General features: G+C 36.0%; 1 protein-coding gene across 1 annotated transcript in view; it reads left to right on the top strand.

Moving 5' to 3' along the window:
• Positions 1-13284, top strand: part of POMT2 (protein O-mannosyltransferase 2) — a 30158-nt gene extending 16874 nt beyond the window's left edge. Inside the window, exons 11-21 of the mRNA XM_032232136.1 lie at positions 437-506; positions 972-1050; positions 2246-2397; positions 3040-3131; positions 3963-4039; positions 5330-5401; positions 6263-6322; positions 6715-6820; positions 8050-8190; positions 8906-9020; positions 10463-13284. Coding sequence (XP_032088027.1) covers positions 437-506; positions 972-1050; positions 2246-2397; positions 3040-3131; positions 3963-4039; positions 5330-5401; positions 6263-6322; positions 6715-6820; positions 8050-8190; positions 8906-9020; positions 10463-10568 — 1070 coding nt within the window. The 3' untranslated portion in view covers positions 10569-13284. The remainder of the gene's footprint in view (positions 1-436; positions 507-971; positions 1051-2245; positions 2398-3039; positions 3132-3962; positions 4040-5329; positions 5402-6262; positions 6323-6714; positions 6821-8049; positions 8191-8905; positions 9021-10462) is intronic.
• Positions 13285-13919: the final 635 nt, after the last annotated feature.

Here is a 13919-nt window from a genome sequence, read left to right as displayed (position 1 = left end):
TTCCAGAATTTGAAATGGGTTGCTTTCATTGGGCAATTTTTATAGCCTTGCGGCCTTTCCCTCCCTCCTCAGTTGCTTTGTTTAAATATCAGCAAGGAATAGGCACATATAAATGAGGATTAAATGTCTTGCAGATACAGGGTACCTGCTATAATAAAAGAAAGAAATAATTAACTGATTTGGATTAGGGTAAAAAATTGGTTGTTTTACAACTTGCAACTTAACTTTTCTTCCAGCTGTTAATTGAAAAGTGCAGATTAGTCACAGGGCAATAAAATAAATACATTTTCGGTTTTTCTACAGTTGCATGAAAACATAGAGCTAGGAAGTTTGCTTCCCCTCTTTATATTATTTTGGTAATATATTTAGATATCAGTGCTCTAATGTCTTGGCCCGTTCTCCTCAAATTGATGTTGAGACCCCTTCTATTCATCAGATTATTCAGACTCTTCCTTCCCTGTGGAGTTTGTGAAACATGGAGATATTATCCGTCTGGAACACAAAGAGTAAGTTGCACAGGAATTTGAAAAAAAAGTTGAAGATTTTCTAGATTTGCCTGAATTAATTATTCTAACTGAAGGTGAATGTAGAAGTTTTGATCTGCCAGCCAAGACTAAAGTAAATTTTTGAAGCTGATGTTGGTTTGTTATTATTTCTTTTCTTTGTGCTTCAGGTGTATTCTGGGATTTTGTAAAGTTACGCAGTTGAACTTTAAATGCTTAGGATCAGCAAAAGAGATTCTTTGGTTAATTTTATATAAGAGCAGAAACAGCTAGCTAACATGGCTGGATATTTGGAAATTGTTTCCATGGAAATGAACAAGCACCGTATAGAAATTATATTTGTATATTGATGGATAAATAGATATTTAACAAAACATTATTATATTGCTCTCATTTTGTTTAACACTTTTCATCTTTCGGATTATCCTAAAAATCAGATCAAAGAGTTTAACTTTATTTTAACTTTAGGACATCAAGAAATCTACATAGTCATCAACATGAGGCCCCCTTGACAAGGAAACATCTTCAAGTCACTGGATATGGCATTGTAAGTGAATGAAGAGGATTCTACTTTCCATTTGTAATAAACATTTTGCTAAAGCAAAGGGTTGCATTTTTCTGTTGTGGCTTTCTTGCTTTTAAATTGTTCAGAATCTGTGATACTTCATAGAAGAACGAAGAAGTCACAAGGGATTTTATAGTTAATAATATACTGCTTTAAAAACTATATAGAACTCTTAAAAGAAAATAAGGAGGAAAACGGATTTAATAAATTGAAGCACTGAAATACAATTATGGAATTTATGTGTGACTTTATATACTGTTTTCTTGGACCACAAATCATTTAGCTTTTCTAAATAGTTTATTTTTTTTTTCAATTTACTATGTGATCTGTAATGGCACTCTGTAGTGAGTGCCAGGAAATTCCACTTCAAGAAGCCCAAAGATATATAACTGCTAAAGCCAAGGAGCTAGTCAGGATGCTGAGTTTCCACTTTCTGTGACATTAAAAAAAAGGGAAATGCTGAATAAGCCAGGCATTTTTTTCTTTTTTCTTTTCTACCTATTGTAAATGTTTTTGTAGTAGGGATAAAAGATATGGTGATCTGTTCTGGCCCCCCTCCGTCCGGTAATGAACGCAGACATAGGTGTAGCTGTTTGCCACTCTTTATTCACAACAATTATAATCCTGTTGGCTGAAAGCCCAGACACGACTTACTGGCAAAACGTTGGCAGCAACCCAAACTCCAACAGACGGGAACACAAGGCAGACCAGACAAGGAGTTCTCCAGATTACTACAAATGGTTGTGTCCTGCAAAAGGACTCCTCCCAAAGTCTCTTCTTATATACTCTCTTGGGAGGGGCCGAGCCACAACCACCTGGGCTTGATTATCTCTTATGAGTCTGTCTCCGTAACTGCTGCCTCCGTTTCTCCGACCTTCGTTGTCTGGCATCAGGGACAAACTCCCTTTGATCTTCTCCACTGCTCCATGCCTCAGGTGCCTCCTGGTGGCCAAACAGCCTCTCTGGACCCTGCTCTGAGTCTGAACCCTGCCTAGGGTCCTCCACATCTTCCATAGCAGACTCATAGGGTTCCTCGCTATCGGAGTCCATCGGCAGCTCCAACGGCTCCTGCTGGGCCACAACAGTGATCTATGAATATCAATTTTAGCTATTTAGAGAAAAAGATTTTTTTAATGTCTCTTCCCTGTCCCCATCCTGTAATATATATATTTCTTAGAATGGATCTGGAGACTCCAATGATTTCTGGCGAATTGAAGTTGTAGGAAGAAAGGATGGGAAACGTATCAAAGTCCTGCGAAGTCAAATACGATTGGTTCATCTAGCAACGACCTGTATCTTGGGTTCGACGGGAAAGACACTACCCAAATGGTAACTGTTCAAATGTCTAAGCTAACTTTTTCTTAAAACATGGCTTTACAGTTATTTTTAGAGACCATTTTTCATTACTATTCTAATTATGTTTTCTAATTTCTAATTTAAATTAAACAACAGCTAATTTATAACCATATGTATTTTAGAGACATACTCCTCCTTTAGCCTGAATAGCTAATTTAATTCTTTGTTATCTTGTATGAATATACTTGTAATATGTTGTGGCTTTAAAAAGTAAAGAGCTCATATCTGCTGTTACATTAAAAGAAATCTCCATTGCTGAAACTTATCTAGAAATAAATCTCACTGAACATAGCTGACCTTCATGCAATGCTTATACTGTGAACTACTTTTCTTTCCATTTGAATTTATTTTTTCTGATCATGAGCACCCAGAACTTATCCCCAATATTCCAGATGTAATATTTACAGTATCTTATACAATAATAATACCATGTGTGTCCTATTATACAAAATGTCACCATGTGACTTGTTCAACAAATAAAATAAATAATTCCGCTAAATCATCATTTACCTTATCCTAGCAAAAACAGATCTCTACAAAAAGATGTGTTAAAAAGAGTCAAGAAATATGGCTGCAAATTGGGGTGTATTGATTAAAACTATTTGTCTTTCACAGGGGCTGGGAACAAGTGGAAGTCACTTGCACTCCATATCAGAAGGAGACTCCAAATACACTTTGGAATATTGAAGAGCACATTAATTCCAGATGTATGTGATTGTAACATATCATTAATATATATATATATATATATATATATATATATGTATGTATGTATGTATGTATGTATGTATGTATGTATGTATGTATGTATGTATGTATGTATGTATGTATTTAGTGTCACAACCCCTGGTATGCCCAAATATGGGAGGAAGTGTCCCTGGCTCAGCTGATAAAGGAGGAGAACCTTGTGGCTTAGTGGTTAAAACATGTGCCTAATATGTAATACAGCCCAGGTTCGAATCCCAGTAAGGGTATGGCTAGCTGATGAGAGCTAAATAGCTTGAAATAGATCTATACTAGTCTCCCTTTATTTATTTATCAGCACAAATACAACGTGTCTGTGTGTGTGTGTCGCATTAGGGTGTAAGTACTAAATGTGTCTGTCTGGCTGACGATCTTAACGGGGTTATTTTTGGGGTAGGGGTTATATTATGAGCATCCTGAAAAAATCATGCTAGGGCTTATTTTTTGTTTGGATCTTATTTTGGGGAAACACGGCAGACAGGTTGACCAGAGTAATACAAAAAAAAAAAAAAAAAAAAGAGCTGTCTTAAATTATTTGGCACGCCTACTCTAGGGTACCCCTTTCCTCATTTCAGATACTTAGAAAAATGAAAAGTGGAACATCCTATGATTCAGTTTTAATGTTCCCGGATATTACTAGAATGAGGACTTGAGGGGAATTTGACCAGTCAAGATTTGGCTGCATATTTTGTTATTTCAATAATGCTGGCCCACTGAATTTAACTGAGTGCCGAGAGAATGATTGTGCAGATTTAATGCATAAAATTCATCTTAAACTCTCTTCTTTTCTGCAGTGCCCAATATCAGTTTGGATGTTTTGAAACCTTCCTTTCCAGAAATACTGCTGGAATCTCACATCGTTATGATTCGAGTAGGTAGATTGTTTCGGACTTATTATTTAACATTCCAATATAAAAAACAAAACAAAAACAGTTTGGGCCAAAATAGCAGAAAATTCAATCCAATAAGTCTGTCTCTCTATTCAGCAGTTTTCAAGGCCTGTTCAGTGATCTGGGATGGCTGAAGATTAATATATCTTAGATTGTAGCATATACCTCAAAATATACTGTAGATACTTAAAGAAAGATAAATTATCTGATATAGTTTATTAATAATATTTTAGCAAGCGGAAATGTTTTTATAAACTAATCTGAGTTAGTTGGAAACTTAGTATTTTAGTCTTCAGTCTTTTATACCTCCTTAGATTGGGTCATAAAAGCCTAATTATTTTATCCATACTTCTGCCAGTCTGATTTGGACTGAGAATCAAGTTGCTCTGAGTTATTTATAAATAGTGTTTTCTAATTTCTAAATGTTAGAACTTTTACTAGTAATCTATTCGGTATGAATCCATTTTGATGGTAAGCATTATTGGTGTGAAGCATTATTGGTGTGGTACTACCTAAGGCAGTTATTTATACAATATTCCAAAATCTATCCACATTAGAGGATTAGTATAGTTTTTGGATGATAGTTACATTTCTGTGCATTGGAGCTACATTTTTGCTTTTTTATATTTCTGATTCGTCAGTAAGCAGAAGAAGGATATTATCTGCCTAAGATAATTTTCTGTTTACTTTTTATTTCAGTTTGCATGAGCAGCAGGGAGTGGGGAATGTATCACCCCAAGATTACATTGGGCTTCTTACTACTTACATACCATGATATAAGGGCTTAGTGTTATTAATCAACACTCTAATTCACTTTAGGGAAAATAATTATTTTTGTAAAAGTAAAGATACGTTAGCGGTGTTAAAGCAAAGTTAATGAATTTCTATTTTAGGGATAATTGTTGAGAATAAAGAACAATAACAAAAAATATTCCCATAGTTTTCACTATGGAGCATCTTCTCAAGCATTCCTGGTTGAAATATGATATCAGAGTCTCAAAGTCGGCTGGGTTAGGCTATCTCCACCAGAAGGCAAAATAGGATATTTAGTAAGAAAGAGCAGTAAAAGATTGAATTTGTGTTGTGTGTGCACATATGTCTGTATCAACTTTCCAGAGGTGGCTAATGCACCCTTATATGAAATGAGTTAGATGGACAGTGCATTGTTAAATATGGGATGTATAATGACAGACAGACAGACAAAAGGTAAATGGACAGTTACAAAGGTTTTGCAATATAACTGATAACTCTGCCTTTCTTTTCATCGGAAGGGAAATAGTGGCCTTAAACCAAAGGAGAATGAAGTCACATCAAAACCTTGGCATTGGCCAATCAATTACCAGGTATGTGATCAGCATCAATGTTGAAGAGCTCTGTCTTCATCTTGTTTTTAAAACCATGAAAAATTGTTGTTAGTTCTTTTTGCATATTTCCAGTATGCATGTTTAAATGACATCCGTACACCCAAATCTCATTTTCTTTCTTCAGAAGTTCTTATTGCTTAATAAAAATCTATATTTAGAGGCTGTTATCTAAATAGATGCTTCTGGAATGCTAGTTAGCAAAGACCTATGAAGCTCAGGCAAAACTGTTCTTGAAAAATATTTAACTGCATTTAAAATCCAAACTTTAACTGAAAGTTTGAATTGTTTTATAAATATAAAATACATGTAGTGCTTGGCTTACAACTGATTATTTAACAACCATTTGAAGTTACAACAAATCTCTCCAGAGCTATTTACAATCTGTTTTTGGAGTTACAAGCCTTCACCAGTCATATGGTTGTACTTCGGATGCTTGTAAACTGCCTCACTTTTATGGCAGTTTGCACTGTCACACAATCATATGATCATGATTTGTGACTTTTTCCAGTTGCTAGCATTTATTTCTGGTTTCTGGCAAAAAAAACCACTTATTAGGGAAAGTGGATATTCTTAACGAACACAATGTTTGCTTAATGACTGCAGCTTTCACTTAACCACCATTGCAGAAAAATGGTCATAAATTCAAATCCATTCAGGTGACTTACAATTGAAATGATTTATGCACATAATTCTGGCCTCAATTATAATGATAGTATAAGTCAAGAACTACCTTTACCTTTTTCTCTTACAATGGAAGGAAAAATCAGTTAATAAAAAAAAATTAGGGCTAAAAGTTAAACACTTTGATCACTTCTGATTCAGCCATGAATTTCTCCATAGGGTCTGCGTTTTTCTGGTGTCAATGAAACAGACTATAGGGTTTATTTGCTGGGAAACCCGGTAAGTAAAATTTTGGTTCTTTATCTTGAGATTGGATGAGTCATCTTTGTCTTGAGCCACCTGGAATGTTTATTCCATTTGAGTGGTTTTCTTTATAATCTTTTTTTTTTTCCTAATTGTAATCTTTATCTTTTGCTTCTTTATTATTTATGTTGCAAAAGCCAGTTTGGTGTAGTGACTAAGGCACCAGCCTTAAGCCAAAGTCAATTGCATGAACTTGGGCCAGTCACTCTCACTCAGCTCTAGGAAAGAGGCAATTGCAAACCATTCTGGAAAGTCTTGTTAAGAAAATTGCAAGGACTTGAAAGGCAGTCTCCAAGAATAGGACACAATTGAACAGAAGAAGAAAAATTGCACTGAATAGGCTTAATTACAATGTTTTGTTTTTAAAGGTGATTTGGTGGGTGAGTCTAATTGCTATTGGATTATATCTTATGATGATAATATTTATATCTGTGGCTGTGAAGCGAGGAGTTCAACTAACAGCTGAACACAAAGGTAAGATCAGTTTTCTTCTTATTATAAATTCTTGCTTTAAATTTTAAAACAACAAATGCTATGTAACCAGTGCTATATTACATTTCCTTCAGAAGGAGATTATTGGAAAAGGGAGAAAAGGGGGATTATCACTGATGCTGAGATCCAGAAACGCATATACAAAAAGCTAAAACTGAGCACATGATCTCCAGCCATTTAGTCTGGTGTCTTAAGCACTAAAACAAAATGGTCATAAATTATGATAGTTGTTGTAAAGTGGATTAATGTGTGACCGACCCAAATTTATGGCCTTTTTTATGATGATTCTTTAGTGAATTACCATGGTCATCAAGTGAATCTGTGGTTGTTAAACTAATATAGTTGTTGTTGTTAGACTTATATACCGCTTCATAGGTTCATAAACCTCTCTAAGTGGTTTACAGAGTCAGCATATTGCCCCCAACAACAATCCGGGTCCTCATTTTACCCACCTCGGAAGGATGGAAGGCTGAGTCAACCCTGAGCCGGTGAGAATTGAGCAGCCGAACTACAGAACTGCAGTCAGCTGAAGTAGCCTGCAGTGTGGCATTTAACCACTGCGCCACCTCGGCTCATGGGGTGAGCCACAGTCATTAAGCAAACCTGCTTAATTATCGCTATAGGGCAGTTTTACCGAAAACTTGATGTAAATGCTGCTTTTGGGGGCAAAGAACATCCCAAATCATGACTACAAGACAGTACAGTCAGCCATAAATGAGGGCCAGTTGCCAAGTGCACAAAATGCAATCATGTGATTGTGGGAGGGAGCTGTCTGTTGGACCTTTGGAACCTGGTAATACAAGTGGCCGTAAGTCGAGAACTATTTGTAATCATGAAAGTTCATGTGGTTTTTGCTTGGAATCACGTCAGCTTTCAAAATGCTCTTTCAAATACTTATTCATAATGGTTGTTCCAGTGGCTTTCTTTACCTAGCATGGTACTGTAACCTTTACTATCATGCATAAAGAAAATAGATCTGATTATTAATAGTGTAGTTTGTTTTGATTTTTTTGAAAGCTTTCCACAAAGCAAGGTTCAGCAATAATTCTGTCCAATCAACCCTTAATTTGGTAAATATGAGTGTTTAGTATTTACACATTTCCTAGAATTAGATCTCTTTATGATGTTTCAAAGGATCCAATGCTTGTACTGTATAAACATTGAGATTAAATGGCAGTGAAAACATACTTAAGTATATGCATATATTACAGAGCTTGCTCGAGTTTTGCAGCATGGTGGGGGAAGGATTATCCTGGGATGGTTTCTCCATTATTTTCCTTTCTTCCTGATGGGCAGAGTGCTCTATTTCCATCATTACTTTCCTGCCATGCTTTTCTCCATCATGTTGACAGGTAAGATTTATAAATCTTTATATATCAGAAATTAAAAATGGTAATCAGATTACAGAGAGTCTTGAAAAGCATGATTGTAAGAGATCACACACTGTTTAGCTTCACATGTTGCATGTTTTCAAAAGGTTCTCAGGAAACAATTTTTTATCAGTATTGAGAGCACTGTAATCTAGAATTGAATTTAGGAGATTAGGATACAAAATACCAGCTGTTATTCAATAGCCCTGTGCAATCTACTGCTCTATTCTCATCATTTTTGTATTGATACTGTCGATGTTAGAATGGTCATTAGAATGATCAGGGTTACAAATAGGAATTTGATAAAGATTCTAAAACAATTTGCCCTCATATGTGTTGCAGAAATACTTTATTTTTACAATGGTTTCAAGGTGTATTGGTTAAGAATATTGTTAAAAATTCAGCTTTAAATATTCTTATTCATGGTCTCAGGATATAAAATATTACAGTACTTCTTTTTAAAGTCTTTTTACATCTTGCCCATGATCTGTCCATCATTTGCCCCCAAATGCCCTGCCTGAGGCCTGCATGTTCTTTTCCACAGATTTTTCTTTCCCCATATAAATCTTCCAGAAGTTTCTACCAAATTGTGATTTCTAATGAGATGGGGAAAACTGATTAAATCCATGAATGGTTGTCATATAAATTGTATTAATTTAATTGCAAATCAAATTTAATTTGTTTTTTTTCCCCTCAGGGATTACGTGGGATGTATTCCTGAAATTCTGTGCTTGGTTTTTTTCAAGCAGCATCCAAGCTGGGAAGATTTATAACTATGGAATAGCAGTGTTGGTTGTGCTCAGTGTGTACAGGTGAGAATCAGTTCTTGAGCTGCTCAAAATATATTTAATTAATTATATTTAATTAATTGTCCAAATCTAACCACATGTCACCTCCCAGCAAATGCAACCAACCAGAAAGGACATTTATTTTATTTATTTATAATGTTTACTGACTGCCCATCTTACGTCAGGGTAACTCTGGACAGTTTACAATCATAAAAGATAAAAATAGTATAAATTAAAAACAAAAAATAAATTAATACACAAGCAAACCCAATTAAAGATGGGGAGGAGGGGATTTGTTGTTAATTGATCAACCACCTCCATTGTGATGTTCTCCATTGGTGCCCCAAGCTAACTAGCAGAGCCAGATCCTTAGGTTCTGATGGAAGTTTGGAAGGCTTGGAGCCAATGTTACTTTGTGGGGGGAGGGCATGTTCCAGAGGATAGGTGCAATGACAGAGGGGCCCTTCTCCTGGACCTCACCAGGCCAATGGGGTCCATAAGCACAGGTGGGCCAGGCCAATCCCAATAGCTGTAAAACACAGATGATTTAATTCATGGCTCATTTTAAAGGACCTTGTTCATTTCATTAGAGCAACAGATTCAAACTCTTCCCAAATGACTGGGCAAGACTATACCTCATAGGATCTGTGCAATCAGAGTCCAACTCCGAGTGAATCTGAGTAACTTTGTGAGGCAGACACCTAGAACAAAACTTACAGCAGCCTATAAACATTCTCCTGGTGGGAATCTGGGGGACTGGGTTATCTTAAAAGGGCCACCAGCCATCTCTCTGCAGATATAATAAGAGTGGAGAAAAGTTACCTTTGCTGCCTTAAATGTCACAAGATAATTCTCAAGGAAAACTCTTACTTTTGATTGGGCTTGCTCTTCATTTTCTTCCAACAGCACTTTAAGGCATCTCTTATGCCATTTCATCATCTGAGTTCCTCTGGAAACCAGGGGACCCTGCATGATCCATGTGCCTAGAGAGTCTACACAGATGCAATTAGATCTAGGGCCATGGCCACGCTCTTGTCCCAAGCAGGTTCCAGAACTCCGGGAACAATTCCAAGCTCCCACTGGAACAGAATAGTGTCCTTTAGACTGTTTAAATGGATCCCATCTTCTGGTAGAGGGTGCAACACCACAGAACTCCAAGCCAACAAAGAGTCATCAATCTATGACAGGAGATTGATGGTAATATTCCCCAAATCCAGATCATATTACCACTACTATGAGATGTTCCCTAAATATTGTAATGTGAACAGCTTTTCTTTCACAATTGTCATTTTCTCTCTGAACTCAGAATTCAGTGAACAATACAATTGAATGAATTCTGTCATATGTTATAAATGTTATGTACTGTTAGTTAGGCCAATCTAGGGGATGCTGAGATACCTTCTGCTTTTATGTGTTTTTGGTGATTTAATTTATTATTTATGTGTGTCTGTGTGTATTTTCCACAGCTTTTACCTCTTCCATCCTCTGTCTTATGGAATGACGGGACCTCTGGCTTCTGATCCCAGCAGCTCAATGGCAGGCCTTAAATGGCTGGAAACATGGGAGTTTTAGATCCAGCTCAATTTTTTTTTAAAAAAAGGAAGGATTAAAATAGAACAATAGATGTGGTCAAACATTTCTATCCATTTGATGATGGCTATGAAGAATCTTCTCTTAAACATTTCTTAGTGGAGACCGTGAACTATTGAAGGAGGAGGCGACAGTGTGGGAGAACTTCTGACAGAAAGGTCCATTGCTCCAGTCATTTGAGCCAGCTGCTACTTTAAAGTTTGAACCATCCAAGCAATACTTAAAACACTCATGCTGTCTTATCAAGACAATCTACAGCAATGTCATAATGTGTGATTTTGAGGATGCATGTGTTTCAAAAAGATGTAGAGTATGCAGTCTATCTCTGTTCAAGTGTGACATGACAACGGGGAATATCAACTGTGTTTTTAAAAAATGGTCTTTTGCAAATGGGATAATTCAGAACAAATAATTTATGATGTTTTTAAAGGGAAATTGTCTCTCTGTGTGTACACATCTATACCCTCAAGAGTCCTCTCTTTCTTGCTTTGATCTTAAATAATTGGACTTAAATGCTTCAGTTGTTTGAAGCATTAGAGGTTTCTGTGCATTCTTTTCTTCTAAGACAAAACGCAACATGTTATTTCTATTTTTGCATAATACTTCTGTCTCTCAGCACTAGCTACTAGTTGCAGTTAAGAAAATCTTACAACTACCTAGCAGACTCATAGAATTATTAAATTATAAAATTCCCGTCATGACACCACTATTCTGATTTTTTAGAGAGGTGATGTTAACTTTTTGGTCTCAAGCTCTAAATTCCTCTGATATGCCTTTTGAGCAAGGTTGCAAAATGAAGAGATTACATAATAGCTTAGAGCATTTGCTAATGCTGACATTGATCCAATTTATTCCATCACCTGAGAGAAAGCTGACGTGAATGAATGTAGGTTGTGCAAAATAAGTGGTAATACTGGGTTATTCTTTGTTAAAGACATACATTATTTTGAGAAGTCTTCCTATACTAAGCCATCTGAAGAAAGATTTTGTAGTTTCAGGGCAACTTTATAATAGAACTAAACTCTTCAGCTGGACAGGAAGAATGTTTGTGATTGCATGTGAAAGTAACTCTGAAAAACAATTTAACTGAAAAACATTTCACTCTCAGTTATTGTGCACCAGGATTTTTTAAAGAATGAATTTGGTTTCAGCTCTAGTTACATTGATCATCCATGTACAGATTACTGAGATATTCCAGTAATTCACTTTAGCATGCATATGAAATTTTGAAGCCTCCCAAATTCTATTTTCCACATCACTCTTCATTTATTGGCTATCTTGGTTGGCACAGAGACTGCTAATATCCCCATGATGTGATTATGTTGAGTAAAGTTTAGATGTTCCAATCCAAAAAACAAAGGAAATACAGTCTGTCTTAATCTAATAATTGTCACAGTGCATTTGAGTTGTGTTTGGTTTCAAATCTTATCATTTGCAGCCTTCCGAAAACCAACACCCTCCAAATATGCTGGGATTACAACTGGGATTACACAAACACAGCCAATCCCTATGATATTTGGGATCCATGGGTCAACTGAGAAAGCAAGTTGAGAAAGGCTACTCTAGATAATAATAAAAAGTCACAGGTTTATTTTATGTGACTTATGGAGCATTGTAGGAAATCATTGTAACAGTTGGTATATTTCCTATGGCAGGAATCCATCTATTATTTGGTGATGAGAGTCCTCATAAAATGGTTCTGAACTATTTATGTTATATGGTATGTGTGCTGTATAACATGAATAGAATGATTAGAATGTACTTGGCTTTTTAAAGGAGTGCAGCCTTTTTATTAACTAAAATTATATTGTGCAAAATAGTATTATAGCAAGGCTGATGGACCCTTTTCTTCTGGATTCTGCAGTACTCCGGGGGACAATTGTTCAGTGTAGTCTTGCCTGATGTTCTGATCATTCAGCACATACGTGCTGTGGCTAAAAGGCAGCATTGCATGGAACATTTTTTTTGAACCTGTATTCAGTAGTTCCTTTTGAATTTGATGCAATAAGACTAGTTTACCATTGTGCAAAGAGAGATATCTGATCTGGCATTAACTGCTGTCTTTCCCAGCATAATGTCATTAACTTCAATATTGCAGGCTAGCACTGGGTGGCCTCTTGCCTGTATGAAGATAGTCCCCCTTAGCTCTTCTACCAATGCACTGCAAGTACTCGGTTTCTATGGGAAGGAGTAATTCTAAGTGAATGTGCCTTAGTTCAGTATGTTGTACTTGTGATGCATTAATACATGCTTACGTCTCGACTGTAGTGTGCCTTTCCACACACCTGTTATTGGTTTTCTTGTACTTTGAAATCCTACTTTATTGATTTTTTTCTTTTACTGCATATAATTAACTAACATCATTCATTCCTTGTTCTGAAGCCTTTTTCTTTTTAGGAAAAGAAATATTGTACTAAATATTGTACTAAAAGAAGTATGCAGACCAAAGAATGAGTTGGCTGCAAAATCTCATTTGAAGTAGGCCATTGTGATTTTGCAAAATATTTCAATTATTTCATAGTGTTCAGTTTCACTGCTCTTCCAATGTTTGTATCATTCACTTTCCTATTAGTTACTAAAACCATATGGCTCCTACAATTGTCTCTCGTCTTCACCTTTGTGGTCTTGATGGAACACAGAGCACTTTACCATGATTGAAGGCATGACTAAATAAAACTTTTTGTTTTGAGTCCTTGAATTGCATAATCCTTATTTTTCCATGCTAGGATGGGACTTGCAGTGATGACACCACACATGGGATATGGAAGGAGAAGTCAGCAATACTGTACATTCTCATTGGGGGTCACTATGGTAGTAGTAGCCTCTCTTGATAGCAAATCTTTAAAAAGCTTTTTATTCCTTGGGTTATTGTTGAAATTCATGCCTGGAAAAAGTCACATGATTGATAGGAGCCATTATGCCTTTCTTTATACAATCTGTATTAAAGTAATGTCAACTCTGAGGTTACAAAACAGTGAATAAGCCTTTGATTTCTCTAGAATTTTTCATCTATTTAAAAGGTACACAGGAAGGGAAGAAGGAAGAAATAGATGCCACTGAAAGCATAGTCTTAACATGGGGTGTGGGAGGAGGTTGTGCCCATTCAAATGAAGCTCTTCCACTAAATGGTTTTAAGATTTGCAGTCGGGCTGTCTCTGGCTTCTATAAGAAATAAACAATTTAAGAAAAAAAATACTAGCTATTATTTCACATACACTCTGCCCTTTGGTAAAACTCAGTCTCCTACATTATGATTTTCCTTACTGATGCTGCTAATACTGAAGTTGTTAGTGTGCTTGGTTGTAATTTGCATATAAATACTGCCTGTATGTT

The sequence above is a fragment of the Thamnophis elegans genome, chromosome 1 (assembly GCF_009769535.1).
Source record: "Thamnophis elegans isolate rThaEle1 chromosome 1, rThaEle1.pri, whole genome shotgun sequence".
NCBI lineage: Eukaryota > Metazoa > Chordata > Lepidosauria > Squamata > Colubridae > Thamnophis > Thamnophis elegans.
Note: the sequence above shows the minus strand (reverse complement) of the source record. Positions and strands in the feature narration are given on the sequence as shown.